This window comes from Sciurus carolinensis, chromosome 9, assembly GCF_902686445.1.
Source record: "Sciurus carolinensis chromosome 9, mSciCar1.2, whole genome shotgun sequence".
In the NCBI taxonomy this organism is placed as follows: Eukaryota; Metazoa; Chordata; class Mammalia; order Rodentia; family Sciuridae; genus Sciurus; species Sciurus carolinensis.
Genome location: NC_062221.1, coordinates 130,899,591 through 130,922,246, shown reverse-complemented (window position 1 = coordinate 130,922,246; position 22,656 = coordinate 130,899,591). Strand labels below are relative to the sequence as shown.

General features: G+C 35.5%; 1 protein-coding gene across 1 annotated transcript in view; it reads left to right on the top strand.

Annotated features, from left to right (window-relative positions):
• Tmem50b (transmembrane protein 50B) overlaps positions 1–21,359 on the top strand; it is a 22,295-nt gene extending 936 nt beyond the window's left edge. The window contains exons 2-5 of the mRNA XM_047565536.1: positions 1,415–1,482; positions 13,395–13,487; positions 18,450–18,507; positions 19,527–21,359. Coding sequence (XP_047421492.1) covers positions 1,415–1,482; positions 13,395–13,487; positions 18,450–18,507; positions 19,527–19,572 — 265 coding nt within the window. The 3' untranslated portion in view covers positions 19,573–21,359. The remainder of the gene's footprint in view (positions 1–1,414; positions 1,483–13,394; positions 13,488–18,449; positions 18,508–19,526) is intronic.
• The last annotated feature ends 1,297 nt before the right edge of the window (positions 21,360–22,656 follow it).

The following is a 22,656-nucleotide window of genomic DNA, read 5'->3' as shown; positions in this document are numbered from 1 at the left end:
CAAGATTTTTTTAAAAAGTTTCCCCTTAATGTTTACTACTTTCTTGAATAACTTAAATTTTATTGAAGCAGTGTTTTTTAACATGATAAGTTTATATTCCCCTTTTATTAAGTTTTTTTTTTAACCAAGAATGAGTGTTGAATTGAGTCAGATATCTTTTCATCATCTATGAAGATTGTCATGTGATTTTTCTCCTTGTATTTGTTAAACTGGTGAATTATCCTATTTTGTCAGTTCCCAAGGTATATTTTTTCATCTTTCAGTATCTTAATAGTAATGATAATATTTTTCTTGGCAGTATTAAAAGGTGCATATTAAAATCGATGACATCTTGTATTTAATGAAATATATTAAATATCTATCCACTCAACTTTTACCTTGGAGGGTCATTTCTAAAATGTGCTCCTTGACTGTGTATACTCATATTTGGGTTGAGGGCAGGATTGACCTCAAATGAGATTGGTCTGTGGCTTTTCTTTTTTGTTAAATCACTTTCAGGTTTATCGATTATTTCACTTCTTAAAAGAGTTTCATGATGTCTTCTAACAATTTTTAAAAATATATTAAACATAAAGTAAGATTATATACTTTCCTTATTCTTTCAGAAGTTTTAATGAAAGAGATTATATTATGGAAAACAAAACTGTTTAATATTCATTCAAACTGCTAAGAAAAGGCTACTATTCCTGTTACTATTAATGCACCTTACTCTTACAGAGAAAGTGAAACTAGATCAAGTAGGCCTGTTGTTATGTGTGCCCTAAGTTTCTGAGTTTAAGAAATGGATTGCAGAAAATCACTTAATTTTTAACACAAGGTGAAACTGTTTAACTCTATTTCTTTTCTTTTTTTTTTTTCTTTTTTGGTGTTAGGGATTGAACCCCCGCCCCTGTGTGTGCTAAGCATACGCTGTACAACTGAGCTATACTCACAACCCCGCTTAACTCTTGATTATAATGAGAACCCTAAAATGGGATAACTAACACTGAGGCATTCCTATGTACTGTAAAATAGAATGTAACTGTAAAAAAGAAATGAGAAAATTGATTGCTCTTCCATAATCTCTGGAGACAAGTGATAGAATCTCTTATAAAAAGTTTGTTTTTTGGGTATCCTTGGGAAGAAAATAAGACTGATATTTCTATCAACTTGGATTTTTGTTAAAAGATGTACAATATGTACAATCAGAAAAATGAGAAATTACACTCCATGTATGATTTATCAAAATGTATAAATGTATTCTACTGTCATGTACAACTAATTAGAACAAATAGAAAAAATTTTTTTAAAAGTTGTGTTTAGTTATTTAAATACTAACTCAAGTAAGGAAAGAATCTTTTTCCTTCTAAGTGATATATAACACCTAGGAGAATTTTAATAGCATGAAAGCTAACCAGATAATTTTGTGTTCTAGGATAAATGCTGTGTCCAATGCTCAGGTGAGAGGTGACAGCTATGAAAGCGGCTGTTTAGGAAGAACAGGTAAAAACACTTTGACTATTTAATGGATGCTGGCAAAACAGGAACTTATCAGTAGAAAAAAACCAACTGTTTATGAGTCCTTATTCAAAACTGGTAATGATGATATAGAACATTTTTTATTAACTTTTAAAATAGTTTTAGTGTTCTTCAAATCCTAAAGAAAGTTACTGTTTTTTCCTGCTAAATTGCCTGTGATATATAAAAAGTTACTATTATAAATCAAAAGATCATGAACTCCAGGTTACTCTTACAGTTCTCTAGTGATAGGTTTAATATTTTCCATAATGTTGCCCAATGATCCTACTTAGGAGATAGCTCGCCATGGTCACTAACAGCATAGTAATGAACATGTTAGGGCTACAGTGCTTTCATGTCCAATTCTGATTACGTGAGTAGTCATGCTGTGAACTGCAACAAAATTGTTTAGAAGAAACATGCTATTTGTGTATAAATAAAGTATTATTTTTTGGTAGTTTGAATTCTTTTGAATTGTCATCCAATAGTATTTTTCCTTTTTTTAGGTTACAACATGTTGTGTTAGTATCCAGGGGTTTGTTTTCATTGGAGTTTCAGTACCCTGTGTAAAAGGCACAGGTGAGAAATGATTTCTAACCTACAAGGAGCAGGGAGGGTGATTTTGGTCACAGTTGGAAATTTTGAGTAGGTGGGAAAGGCAGTTTTGAAGAATGATTAAGAATAATAACAAATGCTTGTAGGAGGCTCAGTGTGCACCAGGGACTTCCTGAGTGCTTCACAGCATTAACTCACTAATTGTCACAATAGTCCTATGAATTAAGTTCTCTTATTGTCCTCATTTTTAGATGAAGGAACTAAGGCACAGAGAACTTAATAAATAACTTGTCCAAAATCACAGAGCATGGATGCGGTGGAGCTAGGATTGAACATTGACTCTGTCTCCTCTCTGTCTCTTGCTTTCAACCACCGAGTTGTGCTTATATCCAGGATAAAGCCATTTGGTCTCTTTGGCTGAGTGTCATATAGTATCTTTTATTTCTTTTTGTCAGCTTGATTGAATATAATTTATGAACCATAAAATTCACCAATTTAAAGTGAATTACTTTGCTGAATTTTAACAAATGTTTCCAGATTGTATAATAATGCTACAATCAATACAATAAATGTCCTCATGCTCCTTTGTAGTTAATCTCTCCACCCCCACTTCTTGGCCACTACTAATCTGCTTTCTATTACTGTAGTTTTGCTTTTTCTATAATTTCATATAATATATAGTTAGTTAGCATCATGATGTTTTAAACCAAATAAAGGAGCTGTGAAGATCTTAGCTTTCTTTCTACATGATGCTTTAAGTGATACAGATTTTATAATCTTATTTCTATGAGATCTAAGCCAAAATGGGAAAGGGAGCATGTAGTAACAAATGACAGATAAGCCTAAGGGTAAAAGTTCACAATACTAACGTTTGTGTCTGTGTGTTTCTGTACCCACTTTTTAGATATATGTGTGTGTGCACGTATGCTCACTTTTTTACTGTGCTCTAACCTCAGCAGTAATGTCAAGAATGAGGGAGAGGGAGGGGTGGGGGGGAAGGGAAAAAAATAACAGAATGAATCAAACAACATTACCCTATGTAAATTTATGATTACACAAATGGTATGCCTTTACGCCATGTACAAACAGAGAAACAACATGTATCCCATTTGTTTACAATAAAAAAAAAAAGAGTGCATTAAATAAAAAGATTGTTACCACAGGGGGGGAAAAAAAAAAAAAGAATGAGGGAGAGAAGCTGGGTGTGGTGGTACATGCCTATAATCCCAGATTGGGAGATTGAGGCAGAGGATTGCAAGTTTGAGGCCAGCCTGGGCAACCTGGTGAGACCCTTTCTCAAAATAAAATAAAAGGACTGGGGTTAGCCCAGTGGTAGAGCACTAGCCTAGCATGTGTGAGATCCTGGGTTCATTCCCTAGTAGTGCTAAGAAAAGAAAAAAGAGACCATGAAGAAAGTAGCAGGTATTAATCAGCAAGTGAAAATGTGTGAAGAGCATACAATAATTTATTTGATCATTTTTGTTTTTTTTTTGTATTTGATACTGAGACCTAGGGGCCCTCTTTCACTGAGCCATATCCCCAACTTTTTCAATTTTGAGATAGGGTCTCGTTAAATTGCCCAGTCTGGCCTTGAACTTTTGGTTCTCCAACCTGAACCTCTCAGGCTGCTGGGATTATAGGTGTGTGCTATTGCACCCAGTTATTTGATTGTTTTTTTTATTAAAGAATGTATTACAGACGTTGCCGTGGATGGTTAATATTATCTCTTTTCTATAGAAAAATAAATATGGAGTTTGTATTTGCCCTTGGGTCTATCCTGGTTCCCAAGTCCATATTTTTTACCCTCACTCAGTGATTGTTATGTTTTGTTCTATGAGTTAAAATTCACATGTATGTTTATGTATGGTGCCTATAGTACAAATTTTGTCTAATGCTTCAAAAATTAAGGGTAAATGGTCTTATAGTTCAGATCAGGCTTTGCCACACCAAGCTTTCATGTACTTACATTTATTTGTAATCTATTTAATTCCTGGAAGAATTTGTAGGACAGTATCAAAATAATAAATATACTGTAGAGGCTGGGGATATATAGCTCAGTTGATAGAGTGCTTGCCTTGCAAGCACAGGGGCCTGGGTTCAATCCCCAGCACTGCAAAAAAAAATAAAAATAAATAAATATACTATAAATGGATTATACTAAATATATTACAAATGTTAAGTAATAAAGCTATAAATAGGAATAGGAACTAGGTGGAAACATTTTTGTACCTAAAATATGGGTCAAGATAGATGCTCTTAATTGTTTGTTAACCTTAACTCTGAGCTTCCTGGTAGCCAAAGATTAGAGGGAAAATCGTATAGTTTTATTTTTTGCTAAACAAAAGCATACTTATTTTTTTCACTTTTTTTTTGTTGGTGCATTATAGTTGTATATAATGATGGGATTTGTTGTTATATATGCATATGTGAACACAATATAACAATACAGTTTGTCCAGTGTTACTCCTTAGCACTTCCCTGCTCCCTCCTTGCTTCCTACCCCTTGGTCCCTTTCTTCTACTAATCTCTTTTTAATTTTTAGGTGGTCTATCCACCACTTTCTTTTCCTTTTTTCTCTAGTTTCTGCATATGAGAAAATATATGACCCTTGACCTTCTGAGTTTTCCATTTTCTTGCAAGTGATATAATTTCATTTTTCATTATGACTGAATAGAATTCCATTGTGTATATATACCACATTTTCTTCATCCACTCACCCGTTGATGGACACCTAGGCTGGTTCCATACTTTGGCTATTGTGAATTGTGCTGCTATAAACATGGGTATGCACATACCACCATAGTAAGATGACTTTAATTCTTCAGGATAAATACTGAGGAGTGGTGTAGCTGGGTCATATGGAGGTTCTGTGCTTAGTTTTTTGAGGATCCTTCATACTGATTTCCGTAGTGGTTGAACTGCTTTATAGTTGCACCAGAAGTGTTCCTTTTTCTCCACAACCTCTCCAGCATTTATTATTATTTGTATTCTTTTTTTTTTTTTTTGCCAATTACATGTATTTTATTTTTATTTATTTATTTATTTTTATTTTTTTTTACGTTTACATAGGGTAATGATGTTTATTTTATTTTTCCCCTCCCCCCACCCCTCCCACCCCTCTTTTCCCTCTACACAGTCCTTCTTTCCTTCATTCTTACCGCTCTCCTTAGCCTAACTCTAAACCTAACCCTAAACCTAATGCTAGCCCCTCCCACCCCCCATTATATGTCCTCATCCGCTTATCAGCGAGATCATTCGTCCTTTAGTTTTTTGAGATGGGCTTATCTCACTTAGCATGATATTCTCCAATTTCGACCATTTGCCTACAAATGCCATAATTTTATCATTCTTCATTGCGGAGTAATATTCCATTGTATAAATATGCCACAGTTTCTTTATCCATTCATCAACTGAAGGGCATCTAGGTTGGTTCCACAATCTGGCTATGGTGAATTGAGCAGCAATGAACATTGATGTGGCTGTATCTCTGTAGTATGCTGATTTTAAGTCCTTTGGGTATAGGCCAAGGAGTGGGATAGCTGGGTCAAATGGTGTTTCCATTCCAAGCTTTCTGAGGAATCTCCACACGGCTTTCCAGAGTGGCTGCACTAATTTGCAACCCCACCAGCAATGTATGAGTGTTCCTTTTTCACCACATCCTCGCCAACACCTATTGTTGCTTGTATTCTTGATAATCGCCATTCTAATTGGGGTGAGATGAAATCTTAGGGTAGTTTTGATTTGCATTTCCCTTATTACTAGGGATGTTGAACATTTTTTCATATATCTGTTGATTACTTGTACATCTTCTTCTGTGAAGTGTCTGTTCATTTCCTTAGCCCATTTGTTGATTGGATTATTTGTATTCTTCGTGTAGAGTTTTTTGAGTTCTTTATAGATTCTGGAAATTAGCGCTCTATCTGAGGTATGGTTGGCAAAGATATTCTCCCACTCTGTAGGCTCTCTCTTCACATTGTTGATAGTTTCCTTTGCTGAGAGAAAGCTTTTAAGTTTGAATCTATCCCAGTTGTTGATTCTTGCTTTTATTTCTTGTGCTATGGGAGTCCTGTTAAGGAAGTCTGATCCTAAGCCAACAAGTTGAAGATTTGGACCTACTTTTTCTTCTATAAGATGCAGGGTCTCTGGTCTGATTCCGAGGTCCTTGATCCATTTTGAGTTGAGTTTTGTGTAGGGTGAGAGATAGGGGTTTAATTTCATTCTATTGCATATGGTTTTCCAGTTTTCCCAGCACCATTTGTTGAAGAGGCTATCTTTTCTCCATTGCATATTGTTGGAACCTTTGTCTAGTATGAGAAAATTGTATTTATTTGGGTTTGTGTCCATGTCCTCTATTCTGTACCATTGATCTACCTGTCTATTTTGGTACCAATACCATGCCGTTTTTGTTACTATTGCTTTGTAGTAGAGTTGAAGATCTGGTATTGCAATACCCCCTGCTTCGCTCTTGCTACTGAGGATTGCTTTAGCTATTCTAGGTTTTTTTATTCTTCCAGATGAATTTCATAATTGCTTGCTCTATTTCTGCAAGGTACATCATTGGGATTTTAATTGGAATTGCATTGAATCTGTATAGCACTTTAGGTAGTATAGCCATTTTGACGATATTAATTCTGCCTATCCAGGAACATGGGAGATCTTTCCATCTTCTAAGGTTTTCTTTAATTTCTTTCTTTAGTGTTCTGTAGTTCTCATTGTAGAGGTCTTTCACCTCTTTTGTGAGATTGATTCCCAAGTATTTTATTTTTTTCGATGCTATTGTGAATGGGGTAGTTTTCCTAATTTCTCTTTCTGAAGATTCATCACTTATGTATAAAAATGCATTGGATTTATGAGCATTGGTCTTGTAACCTGCTACTTTACTGAATTCACTTATGAGTTCTAAAAGTTTTCTGGTGGAATTTCCAGGTTCCTCTATATATATAATCATGTCATCAGCGAACAGGGATAGTTTGAGTTCTTCTTTTCCTATTCGTATCCCTTTAATTTCTTTGGTTTGTCTGATTGCTCTGGCTAGAGTCTCAAGGACGATGTTGAATAGAAGCGGTGAAAGAGGGCATCCCTGCCTTGTTCCAGTTTTTAGGGGGAACGCTTTCAGTTTTTCACCATTTAGAATGATATTAGCCATGGGCTTAGCGTAGATTGCCTTTATAATGTTTAGGAATGTTCCCACTACCCCAATTTTTTCTAGTGTTTTGAGCATGAAGGGATGCTGTATTTTATCAAATGCTTTTTCTGCATCTATTGAAATAATCATGTGATTCTTAACTTTAAGTCTGTTGATATGGTGAATGACATTTATTGATTTCCGAATGTTGAACCAACCTTGCATCCCTGGGATAAAACCCACTTGATCGTGGTGCACTATCTTTTTAATATATATTTGTATGCGATTTGCGAAAATTTTGTTGAGAATTTTTGCATCGATGTTCATTAAGGATATTGGTCTGAAATTTTCTTTCCTCGATGTGTCTCTGTCTGGTTTAGGTATCAGGGTGATATTGGCTTCATAGAACGAGTTTGGTAGGGTTCCCTCCTCTTCTATTTCATGGAATGGTTTGAGGAGTATTGTAATGAGCTCTTCTTTAAAGGTTTTGTAGAACTCGGCTGAGAACCCATCTGGTCCTGGACTTTTCTTTGTTGGTAGGCTTTTGATGACCTCTTCTATTTCATTGCTTGAAATTGGTTTATTTAAGTTGTGTATGTCCTCCTCATTCAGTTTAGGTAGTTCATATGTTTCTAGAAATTTGTTGATGTCTTCGAGGTTTTCTGTTTTGTTGGAGTATAGATTTTCGAAATAGCTTCTAATTATGTTTTGTATTTCACTCGTGTCTGTTGTGATGTTTCCTCGTTCATTCCGAATTTTAGTAATTTGAGTTTTCTCCCTCTTTCTCTTTGTTAGTGTGGCTAAGGGTTTATCAATTTTATTTATTTTTTCAAAGAACCAACTATTTATTTTGTTAATTTTTCCGATTGTTTCTTTTGTTTCGATTTCGTTGATTTCGGCTCTGATTTTAACTATTTCCTGTCTTCTACTACTTTTGGTATTGGTCTGCTCTTCTTTTTCTAGTGCTTTGAGCTGTAGTGTTAAGTCGTTTATTTGTTGATTTCTACTTCTTTTTTTGAATGCACCCCATGAAATAAATCTTCCTCTAAGTACTGCTTTCATAGTGTCCCAGAGATTTTGATATGATGTGTCTTTGTTCTCGTTTACTTCTAAGAATTTTTTTATTTCCCTCCTGATGTCTTCTGTTATCCATTCATCATATAATAGTGTATTATTTAGTCTCCAGGTATTGGAGAAGTTTCTGTTTTTTATTCTGTCATTTATTTCTAATTTCAATTCATTATGATCTGATAGAGTACAAGGTAGTATCTCTATCTTTTTGTATTTGCTAACAGTAGCTTTGTGGCATAAAATATGGTCTATTTTAGAGAAGGATCCATGTGCTGCTGAGAAGAAAGTGTATTTGTTCTTTGTTGGATGGTATATTCTATATGTCCGTTAAGTCTAAATTGCTGATTGTGTTGTTGAGATCTATAGTTTCTTTATTCAATTTTTGTTTGGACGATCTATCCAGTGGTGAGAGAGGTGTGTTAAAATCGCCTAGTATTATTGTGTTGTGGTCTATTTGATTTCTGGAATTGAGAAGGATTTGTTTGACGTACGTGGATGAGCCAATGTTCGGGGCATAGATATTTATGATTGTTATGTCTTGCTGATTTATGCTTCCCTTAAGCAGCATGTAATGTCCTTCTTTATCCCTTCTGACTAGTTTTGGCTTGAAGTCCACATTATCTGAGATGAGGATGGATACTCCAGCTTTTTTGCTGTGTCCGTGTGCATGGTATGTTTTTCCCCATCCTTTCACCTTTAGTCTATGGGTGTCTCTTTCTATGAGATGAGTCTCTTGCAGGCAGCATATTGTTGGATTTTTCTTTTTAATCCAATCTGCCAGTCTGTGTCTTTTGATTGATGAATTCAGGCCATTAACATTCAGGGTTATAATTGTGATATGATTTGTATTCCCAGTCAATTGACTCATATTTGTTTTTGACATGATTTGGTTTCTCCTTTATTTGGCTATTCCTTTAGGCTAGCGCCTCCTGTTGCTGATTTGCATCGTTGTTTTTCATCTCTTCCTCATGGAATATTTTGCTGAGAATGTTCTGTAATGCTGGCTTTCTTTTTGTAAATTCCTTTAGCTTTTGTTTATCATGGAAGGATCTTATTTCATCGTCAAATTTGAAGGTAAGTTTTGCTGGGTATAAGATTCTTGGTTGGCATCCGTTTTCTTTCAGGGCTTGGTAATGTTGTTCCAGGCCCTTCTAGCTTTTAGGGTCTGGATTGAAAAATCTGCTGATATTCTTATTGGTTTCCCTCTGAATGTAATTTGATTCTTTTCTCTCGCGGCCTTTAAAATTCTGTCTTTATTTTGTATGTTAGGTATTTTCATAATAATGTGCCTTGGTGTGGGTCTGTTGTAATTTTGTATGTTTGGAGTTCTATAAGCCTCTTGTACTTGGTTTTCCATTTCATTCTTCAGATTTGGGAAATTTTCTGTTATTATTTCATTGAATAGATTGTTCATTCCTTTGGTTTGTTTCTCTAAGCCTTCCTCAATCCCAATAATTCTTAAATTTGGCCTTTTCATGATATCCCATAATTCTTGTAGATTCTGTTCATGATTTCTTACCATCTTTTCTGTTTGGCCAACTTTGCTTTCAAGATTAAATAATTTGTCTTCAATGTCTGAGGTTCTGTCTTCCAGGTGTTCTATCCTATTGGTTATGCTTTCTATGGAGTTTTTAACTTGGTTTATTGTTTCCTTCATTTCAAGGATTTCAGTTTGGTTTTTTTTCAGTATCTTTAACTCTTTATTGAAATGATCTCTTGCTTCCCGTATTTGGTCTTTAACTGTTGATTGGTGCGATCATTTAATGCCTGCATTTGCTCTTTCATCTCCTCCTTCAATGCCTGCATTTGCTCTTTCATCTCCTCATTAGCTTCCCTGATCGTTTTAATTACGTACATTCTGAACTCCCTTTCTGACATTTCTTCTGCTGTGCTGTCATAGGGTTTTATTGATGTAGTATCTATGTTTGTTTGGGACATTTTCTTCCCTTGTTTTCTCATATTGGTCAGTTGTCAGTGGGACCCTGAGATATTGCAGTTTTCCGCTATTGCCTTATAGTGTCCCGGTAGATTTCCAGTGTATCACCTCCCAGCCTTCAGTAGCCTGATGTCTTGGAGGAATCTGATAAAGCAGCTCATCCGAAGAAAACTGCCCCTAGCCCCCTACTGCTTCCACGGTTTGGAACTGGCTCTGTGCAGAAATGCTCTCACTGTGGGCCTGCGCCGTGCAGCTGGCCGTGTGGGAGGAGCCCACTGCCGGAGTGTGGAAGGCTACCTTGGGAAGACTCTAGCTGCCCTGCCCGGCTCCAATAAGCCACCTCTATCTGGGCCTGCCACCCGGGCCGAGCTTTACCCAGTGGGCAGACTCACCCGTGGCTCTATTTCAGTCCGAGTCTCTCAATGCCTCTCCTTTTTACCTCCTGGGTTCTGGAGCGACTGGGGGTGCAGTCTCCCTCTAGGCCGCCATCTTGTATCGCCTATTATTTGTATTCTTGATGAGTGCCATTCTGACAGGTGTGAGATGAAATCTCAGTGTAGTTTTGATTTGCATTTCCCTAATTACTGATGATGTTGAACATTTTTTCATTTTTTTTAGCCATTTGTATTTCTTTTGCAAAGTATCTGTTTAATTTGTCCCTTTATTAATTGGGTTATTTGATTTTTTAATTTGGTGTAAAGTTCTTTGAGCTCCTTATATATTCTAGATATTAATCCTCTGTCAGAAGAGTAGTTCCGAGATTTTCTCCCATTCTGTGGGTTCTCTCTTCACATTATTGTTTCCTTTTCTGTACAGAAGCTTTTTAGTTTGATGCCATCCCATTTATTAACTCTTGGTATTATTTTCTGGGCTTTAGGGGTTCTATTAAAAAAAATCATTGTACTTAAAAGCTGGAATGTTGACCCTATGTTTTCTTCTAGGAGGAGTTGAATAGTTTCTGGTCTCATTCCAAGGTCTTTGATCCATTTTGAGTTGATTTTTGTGCAGGGTGAGAGATAAGGATCTGGTTTTAATCTTCTACATATGGATAACCAGTTTTCCCAGTACCATGTGTTGAAAAGGCTATCTTTTATCCAATGTATGTTTTTGCCACCTTTGTCAAGGATCAGATAAATGACTGTAGATGTGTGGGTTTGTCTGCATCTTCTATCTGTACCATTGGTCTGTGTGTCTGTTTTTATGCCAGTATCATGCAGTTTTTGTTACTATAGTTGTATATTATAGTTTGAAGTCAGGTTTTGTGATACCTCTAGCATTGCTTTTTTGACTTCAAATTTCTTTGGCTATTCTGGGTCTTTTATTCTTCCAAATGAATTTTTGGACTGTTTTTTCTAGTTCTGAAGGATGTCTTTAGTATTTTAATGGGGATTGCTTTCTGTATATTACTTTTGGTCACATACTCATTTTTATTTTTTTTTTCTCTTGGCTTTTGAATAGTTTATTTATATTGTATATCATAGTTTCAACTGTAGACAATTACGATGCTAATTTATTATTCCTTGGTTTCATCTTTGTATAAGATATAACCAAGACTGAAGAAACCAAATACATGTGTTTACTGTAGCTTGTCTTTAAGTTAGTGGGACATAGTTCAGGGACATAGAAGGGTCTGAATTAATTAAAATCATCCACTTGATTAAATGTCTGTAAATCTTCCTAATTCTTACTATAGTTTATTTAATATCTGTTGTAAATTATGTGACTTTAACTTCCTCTGTTTTCAAGTAAATTTAACAAGGTAGAGTCTTACCTGGTTTTCGTTTCAAGCATTGTAAGTCATATACCAAAGATATTAGTTATGACTTCAGCATGTACAAAGAGAATTATTTTATTACTTTTATTTATCACTTGTAATGCCAGCCCACCTGAAGGGTACAGGCTAGCAAAGCCTGGCCTTGACTTGTGCCGTGTATGTCACCTGTGATAGCTTCACGGCCCAAAGGACAGTGAAGAATCACTGGTCAGAGCTCACAGCCAAAGCATTCCAGAGCTGGCAGCATCAGTGCCGCCCAGTTAAAAACCAAGTCAGTGAGAAGAGCATACTCATTTTTCAAGAGAATTTTTTTCTTGTTTAATTGTATTAGAAAGTTTAACATGTATGGCCATATGTAAAGGACATGATGGAAAATAATTACAAGATTTAAAAAAAATAGTTCCTTTTATTCATGTTAGATAAAAGCTGGGATTATATATAGTTTAGAGGAAGGAATTAGGTATTTCTGGAGATCCGCTTTGCATTTTAAAATTTAAATCAATTGAAGACCTATTCTTTCAAATATCAGCCATTCTAATCATGCTGAGTTTTGATCAGCGTTTCTTGCCTAGGTGGTGTCTAAAACATATGGAATCTATATTTACTTAGTAACAGAATATCTGCAATTGAGGCAAATTTAGTTTTCAATTATGAAAATTGGCTAGGAGTTTATTTTTATGTCAATAGAACTTTGTTCCTTTTCTACAGGGTGATGGGCAGTCAATATACATGTGAAACAGAGTCTGACACAAATATTGACCTGCTTTCTTAAAAATGTGCTGAGTCCACTTGAGTGTCCGGATGGTTTTGTTATTGAGATTCTAGAATTCCACACAATCCAGGGTTTAATAGATACTTCTGACTTTGAACTTTCCAAGAGTATGTGGTACAGGTTGGCTGCCTCAACTGTAAAAAACTTGAATATGCTCCTGAAGACCAGCAGCTGTTTATACCGTATTGAGGGATGGTGTACTTTTAGAAGCTCATCATTGATTAAAAGGAAGCATGTTGGTCCTTGTTCATTTGCAGTCTCAGTCCTGCCTGGTGATGGCTGTCTGCAGTATACACATGCTGCTTCTTATAAAGCAATTACTTTGATAAATATACAGGATACTTTTCCAGTTAGGATTTAATTGAATAATTACCAAGGCAGTTTGCCTACTTTTCTCAGATACTAGTTTCTCTAACCAGTAAAAAGGTAACTCTTCTTTCTTTTTTCCTTTCCAGGTATGGCTTAATCCCTTTTAGGTTTTTTTGTTTTGTTTCATTTTGTTTTTTTGGTGTGTGTGTATTTTTAATCTTCAGTTAACTACTATAGCAGATTTATATAAATATGTGCATAATATACATTAGATAGTGTTTCTAGTGTTCTGTATTCCTAAGACATTATAGAACTGCAAAAATGAACAAAATCATAAAGCCTCTTATTTATACAGGTGCTCGAGTTTGGCTCTTCATTGGTTTCATGTTGATGTTTGGGTCACTTATTGCTTCCATGTGGATTCTTTTTGGTGCATATGTTACCCAAAGTAAGTATGTACTCCTTCTTTATTTTGTAGGACAAATTTAGATATCTTCCATATTTGACTTAGTTCGTGAAGTTCACCCGGAGTAAACTTTAGTGTAACTATTGAGTTAGCTGGAAACTGTTCCTCTGCATGAAGAGTTGTTAGCCATGAATAAAACCTTCACTGTGCAACAGGATGATTTCAGTTAGGAAATTCCAGCCATTAATGAAGCCTGACCTCCCAGCCATCTCTAGAGTTTTGTTTCCCTTCCTTACCTTGGACAGCCAGTCTCTTCCACTAGAGGCCATTTATTGGGGGTTGACTTGATAAAAGTGAGAAACCAGTGTAGATCTGTAGTGGGTCCCCATCTACACAATTCTGAAATCCTCAAAATGTTCAAAATTAAGTTTTTCATAAACAGTTTGACAGCAAAACCTGACCTAAACTGACAGGCAGCACATTATGGTCTTTAGCCCATTGAATTCAAGTATTTAAATGTTTTATTGCAAGAATGAGTTTGAAGCTGGGTATGGTGACACACACCTGTAATCCCAACAACACTGGAGACAAGGTGGGAAGATCACAAGTTTGAGGCCAACCTTAGCAATTTAGCAAGATCCTTTTTCAAAATAAAAAATAAGAACTGGGGATGTAGCTCAGTGGTAAAGCACCCTGGTTTTAATCTCCACTACAAAAATAAATAAATTCAAATATATGTGATTTTTAGATGTTGGTCTGGACCCAGCTTGAAGTGCTATGTAACATATATGTTTTATGTTTTTGTTCTTAAATCCGAAAAATTCTGAATTCTAATGCCTATCTTGCCCTCAGGATTTCAGATAAGGTCTATGGACCCCAATATTTTCTACTGACACTTTCCAACTTCAACCTGTACTTTTAAAATTATTACTATAAAGAGAAGTTTAATAAGGGCAGGACCAAAGACATGTATACCCTTCCTGCAGAAACAGTTAATGCAGGGAATGTGCCTTTATATCACCATTCTGAATTTTCTGGCTATGCCAGGTGCCATAGCTTTTTATCCAGGTTGGAGGTAAAAAGCAAAACCTGGTCTCAGCAGTCTCTAGAAGCATTGGAAGAGGCTGTTTCACTGGTTTTCTTCCCAAAGATAGGAGTTGGTTTCAGAGAACATTATTCTGACCTCTCTCCTCTGGAATCTCTTTGTGCTTCCCTTAACGGTCATCTCTCTTTATACTGATCCACAGCTGATCTTTAAATACTTTTGATAGTATTTCTTAAGTCTCATTGATTGATCAGTCTAAGATCTTTGTCTTTCATTTGATATAAGTTTTAAGTGAGAGGTCAAGAGGACTATGGTTTACTAATGTTTAAGTAACGTTACTCACCAAATATATCTAAAATGTGTTATTTTAGTTAATTAAAAATATTAATAGAGCTGAGCATGGTGGTGCATACCTATAATCCCAGTGACTTGGAAAGCTGAGGTCAGAGGATTGTAAGTTCAAAGCCAGCCTTGGCAATTTAGTGCGATCCTGTCTCAAAATAAAAAATGAAGGGGCTGGGGTTGTGGCTCAGTGGTGGAGTGCTTTCCTAGCATGTGTGAGGCACTGGGTTTAATTCTTAGCACCACATATAAATAAATGAATAAAATAAAGACCCATCAACTTCTAAAAAGAAATATTAAAAAAATAAATAAATAAAAAGAGCTGGGTATGTGTTTCAGTGCTTAAGTGCTCCTGGGTTTAACCCCCCAGTATCCCCCCAGAAAAATTATTGATAGAGTGCTGGGGGTATAGCTTATGGGTGGATGCCCTGGGTTCAATCCCTAGCATCTAAAAAGCGTGCACTAAGAGAGCCACATGGTTTTAGGATAAAGACCATCAGAAGGAAAGTACTTTTCAAAAAGAGCTTCATTGAAATGTAACTTATATAATCTATAATTCATCCATTTAAAGTGTACAATTCAGTGTTTTTCGTATATTCACAGAGTTGTCCTCCCATTTTAGAACATTTTTATCACTTCAGTAAGAAGCCCCATGCCCACTGCTGTTATTCCCCATTACCCGCCCTCCCAGCCCTAGTAACCACAAGTGTACCTGCCTATTTCATATAGGAAAATATACTTTAAGCCTATTTATCTCTGACTCAAAAAGGGTGAGCTGCTATCACTGATTTCCTTGAAAGGTTTGTATAGTTAGGTTAAAAGAAAAACTAACTGGGTGAGCTGGCATGCATCTATAATCCCAGCAGCTCCTGAGACTGAGACAGGAGTATGGAAAGTTCAAAACCAGCTTCAGCAATGGCCAGGTGCTAAGCAACTCAGTGAGACCCTGCCTCTAAATAAAATACAAAGTAGGCCTGGGAGTGGGGTTCAGTGCCCCTGAATTCAATCCCTGGTACCCTCCCTCCACCAAAAAAAAAAAAAAAAAAAGACGAAACTTTAGACCGTTGTCTAGTTTATTTGAGCAAAGAATGAATCATGAATTGGGCAGCACCCAGAACCATACAGGTTCAGAGAGCTTCATCTAGCAGCAGGAGGAGCAAGCATTGTAGGCTGAACACAGGAGCAAAGTAAAGATATCTTCCATTACAAGAAATACATTCCTAAATTAGGTTTCATTTGTTTATATACTGAGGTAGGTTTTTTGGTACCTTTTTGTAGTTTGATGACCTGCTTATTTTAACAGTTACTTCAAGCAGAACATGAAAATTTCCAGTTTCTATAGTGAAAATGGAAATAAGTTGTCATTTCTGTAAGGTATGTAGGGAAGTGTTATTTATAAAGGTTGTATACTCATTGGTTCTATCTTAATCTTTAAGAACTAGTGCATTTTGAGAAATTTCTTAATTTTGGATGTTGTCTTATTTCAACAGCATTGCTCAATATATTTATTTATTTTTATTTTTTATTTTTATTGTGAATAAATGGGATACATGTTGTTTCTGTTTGTACATGGAGTAACAGCATACCATTTGTGCTTAATATATATAATCTTCTATTTATAAAAGTAAATATACTTTTATTTCAGAAGACATTCTAACATGTTTCCAATCTTTTACTGTACAAATTTTCTTGAACTGTTAATATTCATGATAGTAGCTATAATTTATATAGAGGCTGAGCATCACAAATAGGAAAATCTGATATCCAAAATGCTCCAAAATCCAAACTTTAATTGCTGATATGATGTCACAAGTAGAAAATTTCAGAGGACCACATGTGATGAGTTATGGTCAAAACATAGGTGCACTGAAAATATTGTGTAAAATCACCTTCAGGCTATTGTATAAGGTGTAAATGAAACATAACTGAATTTCTGTTTAGACTTTGGTAGTACTCCCATCTTACTTCATTATGTATATGCAAATATTCCAAAATCTGAAAAAATATGAAATGTGAAATGCATCTGTTCCTGAGTATTTGGGATAAGGTATATTCATCCTGTACCATTTAAGGAACTATGTACCTAAGCAGTATATACATAGCTACTCTTTTAATTTTGATTTTATGAGGTAGATACCCATAATGCCCATTTTATGTATGCATAAACCAAGATATATTGAGATTAAGTAATTTGCCTAAGGTCATATGAGTATTAGTCCACAATAGAATTAGGATGCAATCCCAAGAATTGGGCTCAAACTTGGAACTCTCAACTAATTGCCTTTTTTTTTTTTTTTTTTTTTTGCTTGATGCTCAAAACTTAAATCAGTTTCTTCATCCTGGGTTTATAATATATCCAGTATTTTTACTGGGCATGGGGCTTCTTACTGAAGTGATAAAAATATTCTAAAATATTTTTATCAACAACTCTGTGAATATACGAAAAATACTGAATTGTACACTTTAAATGGATGAATTATAGATTATATAAATTACAGTTTATTTGAGCAAAGAATGAATCATGAATTGGGCAGCACCCAGAACCATACAGGTTCAGAGAGCTTCTTCTAGCAGCAGGAGGAGCAAGCATTGTAGGTTGAACACAGGAGCAAAGTAAAGATATCTTCCATTACAAGAAGTACATTCCTGCCTATTTCATATAGGATATTATAAAAATCCTATATATCCTGGGTTTATAATATATCCAGTATTTTTAAATCAACCTTGTATAGTTTAACAAAAGTTAATTATCCAGAAACATTTAAGTAATTTCTAATTTTTTTCTCTTCCTATGAAAATAGTAACCATTTCCTCCAGGATAGTCAGTGAAAAAATATGATATAGGTCATATTTGTAATATAACTCCTGAATTAATGAAAGAAAATATATTAGCAGACTATAAAATAATCAGAGATTAATTTGTATCTTTCTAACATTTTATATTTCTAGGCAAGTGCTGTACCACTGAGCTACATTCCTAACCCCATTTTATATTTCTGTATTGGTCAAAGGAAGCAGAAGGACAAGCTGGCCAGGTGTGGTGGCACATACTTATACCCTAGCCATTCAGGAGGCTGAAGAGATGGCAAATTGGAGGCCAGCTTTAGCAACTTGGCAAGACCCTGTATCAAAATAAAAAATACAAAGGACTAATGATATAGCTCAGTGGTAAAATGCTCCTAGTTTTAACTTCCGTACCCTCTAATCCTACCAAAAAAACAAAAAATCCTGCTTCCTTAGCACTGGTTTATGTGTGTGTTTGTTTTGTTTTTGAGACAGGGTCTTGCTATGTTGCCCATGCTGGTCTCAAACTTCTGGGCTGAAGCCATCCTCCGGTCTCAACCTCTCAAGTAGCTGGGACTAAAGGCACCAGCTCTAAACACTTTTGATATAGTTAGAACCATAGCAGTTACTTTAGACAAAAAGAAAATCTGCTAAGAGCTGCCTTTGGGAGAATGAAATGGGTGTTTTCTTATTTCAATTTCATTATAGATGTCTCAGAGTGGATGAATAATAGTATGTTCTAATATGCAGAGCGCATCGTTATGAATGGCACTGACTTTCTTACTGCCATTTGTCTTTGTAATCTTCTAATCCATTTTACTTTGCATGTGCAGATACTGATGTTTATCCAGGACTAGCTGTGTTTTTTCAAAATGCTCTTATATTTTTTAGGTAAGTTGCTTAATTTATTAACTACTACTTTATTTTTTTTAAAAATCTTTTAGTTATAGATGGACACAATACCTTTATTTTATTAATTTATTTTTATGTGGTGCTGAGAATCGAACCCAGTGACTCACACATGCTAGGCAAGCTCTCTAATACTGAGTCACAACCCCAGCCCTCTTAACTACTTCTGTAACACAGAAATGCCATTTCTTCTATGAAAGCAGCATGTACATGGAACATACATGAATCCCTTGGATTAGTTTAAAAGGATAGGACTTCTTTAAACAATAAAAATCCCTCTATTACATAAGAACCCACATAGGCCTTTTAATTAGGAGTTCTGCCATGTGCCAAGACTTCAACCGGATACTTTATATGTAAGTTACCTTTTTAATTCTCATTTAATGTTTCAATATATGTATATCAGGTGTTAGTACCATTTTATAGATGAGGGAATAAGGCTCAAAGCTTACTTAAGGATACCCAGCTAGTAAATGCAAGCAGGGATTTGAACCCAGACAATTGTTTTTATTAAAACAACAACAACCATGTATTGTTTACCTTTATTAAAAACAAGAAAAAGAAATTAGATTTAATACATGTTATATGTTTTATGCATGTTATATCCAAAACCTGGTGGGACTTGAACTTTCTGATTGAGTTCTTAAGACAAATTAAAGCAGGTGTAAAAATAACATTACAAGTATTTCTTGCCAGGTGTGATGGTGCATGCCTGTAATCCCAGCAACTCAGGAGGTGGAGACAGGAGGATTACAAATTCTGGGCCAGCCTGGGCAATTTAGTTTAAAGCCAGGATAAGCTTTAAGAAGGAGTACTTAAACTCAGCCATCATTGTTAAACTGCCTTACAAAATAAGTGAATTCAGATACCACTACCATGAGCTTTCATTGAGTTTTTAAAATGGATACAAAGGAATCAGTGAAGATCAATGTTTAGAAAACAAATTCTGTGTTACTTGTTCATTTGTTTCTTTCTCATGATTTATATTTGTATTTTTCTAGTACTCTGATCTACAAATTTGGAAGAACTGAAGAGCTCTGGACCTGAGATCACTTCTTAAATCACATTTTCCTTTTGTTATATTCTATTTGTAGATAGGTTTTTATCTCTTGGTATAATTTACACATTGCCAAAAGGAATAGATTGTACATTAAATGTTTAGTTTCTTTACATTTTTACGCCTGAGTTTTGAAATAGTTTTCTGAAATTCCTGTCCTTTTTTTTTTTCATTGACTAGACTGTTAATATGTACATAATGTAAGACTGTATAGATTGGATGATGAGTATCAGTTTTTTATTCCTGAGATTTAAAGCTTGATCTGTTCCCTGAGCCAGGGTTGTGTCATCATGTTTAGAGGTAAATACTCTGTCTCAGTGTCTCCAATTTCTAAAGATGTGCAAAAAATACAGCTCTGTATACGTTGGAGTAAGCATTGAGCCATTAAAAAAGGTATTTCTGCAAGTTGTAATTTATTTTGGCTTACAAATGAAATTTTTTAAGGGAAAATGTTTGTTCCTATATATTAAAGAAGTGGACTTTTATATGAAGATTTTTTAAATGCCCAAGGACTAGTTTGAAGGACTTTTCTTTTAAAAAGAATTCCTCCAATATGATTTTATCTGGGAAAGATATAATCATATAAACTCAGTTTGTATGATTAATGTAAAGGCTGTAAGGCAGCTCAGCAGTGCTCTTCCCATAAAAGCAGCTTAAGTGATCTACTGGGTTATCTTTTGACAGCCCATCCTTATCTGACATGAACGTGGTTTCATAGCAAGCAAGCTTGAGACAGCTGCAGCTTAGAAGCATGAACCATATATTTTTTTAAAAATACAATAACTAGTTTAAATATAAAGCACTTCTTCCCAAAGGGGATTATTATGACCTAGTGAAAACTTAGGCATTTCATCCATTTAGTGACAGACTGCAAGTCTCTTTTTGTTCTGACTCTCTCTCAAACTTTGGGTGAACAGTTGCTGCGAAATTCATTTTCAACTGAAAGTTCACACTCTGATCCTATACTTCTTTTACTGAGTTTGAAATGCTGTATTTGCACTGTGTTCCTATGGACCTTTTTTTTTGCCACTGTTGCTTTCCTTTGTTATAAAGATTTTATGTTGCACTTTTCCCCAGAGGGGTTTTATGGAGCCTTTTGCTGTAAACAGAATGGTACAATGTGGTATATGCAACTTCTAATGCAAGCCTTATTTTGCATAACTCCACTCCTCTCTGAAAGGACTTGCTGTGGGCAGCGAATGAAGCAGTTGCGGAATGCTGTGCCTTTTTTCTGGACGCCATCTTACTTCTTTCTTGTTTCCTAAAATGGCAGTGAGCTTTGTCTTGCTTCCAGGGAATCATAAGACTGACGACTTGTTCCCAGCCTTTCCTCCTGTTGCAGTGCACATGACTGCTCACACACTGTAATATTGTGTGTTGGAGAAAATGGATCATAAAATTTGGTTTGCTGTTCGCTTTTCGGTTGTTCAAGTATACTGATCAACAAAGGAGTCCATCCTTATAAAATAAGGAGAAACAATGCCCAGACTGTAAGATGCTGGTGTGAAGGTTTATGAAGGGCATCCCTGAAGACCGACTCAAAATGGTGGTGGTGGTCTTTCTGCTCCTGACTCTGACATGAATTTGATTTTAATTGTGAGCAAGTCATTTAATTTCCTGTGTTTATTTTCTCATTGAAGAAGAAGAGAGATAATGTTAGTATCCACCTCACAGAGACTGTGAGTTCATAGAATCCTTGGTAATCATTTAAAAACTCATGTGATTCCCTTAATAAAAGTGTCACTGTTACACAGGTTCAGTGGCTATTGAGTCTGAATGTCTTTTGTGTTTTCACTGATGGGGGAAAAAAAAAAACAGGCTGGATTTCACCATTACATAATTTTTTTCTCTAAGACATTGACATGCATTACTTTAATGAGTTTTGAAAACTGAAAGGTCAATATCAAACCACATACCTTGGCCACTTGAGCAAGAACCCCAGTGTTCAGCATAGATGCATTGAACTCGTGTTCTCTATATTTTTCACTGATAGAAGAAGGTGTCCGGCCGTATGAACTCAAGAGTATTTGTTTTCGTTGCTCTTTTATAGGTTGAATTCCTTCATATGAATTTCTGCCAGTTGTATGAGTTTATCCCAGTTCTTCCATGCCACTATCCTGTCACCACTCATGTTGATTTTGATTAAAGTTTGTGGAAGTTTGGGGCTACTTTTACATATTTTAAGGTCAAGTGACAACTCATTTAAGCCCTGGAGGAGAAACATCTAAGGCTAATTTTATTCTCTAAACATTTTATTCATTTCATTTTCTGTACTGAGGATTGAACCCAGCGCCTTGCCATGCTGAGGAAGTGCTCTACCACTGAGCCACATCCCCAGCGCCCCACAGCCTTCAAAATGTTTTTATTTTGAAACAAGATCTTGCTAAGTTGTCCAGGCTGGCTTTGAACTTGTGATCCTCCTGCCTCAGCCTCCTGAGCTGCTGGGATTACAGGCGTGTACTATTGTGCCCATCTTACATTTTGTTAGAAGATACTCCAATTAAGCTTGTGCTATTCATACCAATTTCTTCACTGTATCATTTGTTAAGATAGGAAAAATTAGAAATTGAAGTATAAGCTACTTGAAGTAGAAATTATTATTTTTTGATGCTGGGGAATAAACCCAGGGCCTTGTGCGTGCTCTGCCTACAGCTCCAGTCTAGCAACTGAGTACTATTGATTATTTTTCCTTATTTCTCTGACCGAAAATGAAAGGACAGCCCGCTGTGATTGATAGTTTCAATGCTTTTCTGAAGAATTACTGAAGAAAATCAGGGCATGCTTATGTAATCCTAGAGTCATTTTTTTAACCTTGAGGGTATTGTGACACAATTTTTGTTTTCATAGCCCATCCCTATTTTCTTAGAAATAATATTTCCATTTTGTTATAAGTGAACTAGTTTGTATGTCGAGTCTGGTTGTTTAATATCCAGAATCTTCACTTATTCTCTCATGCCCTGAATTTCTTTTTAAAAAACGTATGTATTTTTATTATGTATTGATAAATTATAGTTTATGAATTTCTGAGATACAAAGTGGGACTAGGATGCTTGAACACAATGTGGAGTGATTAA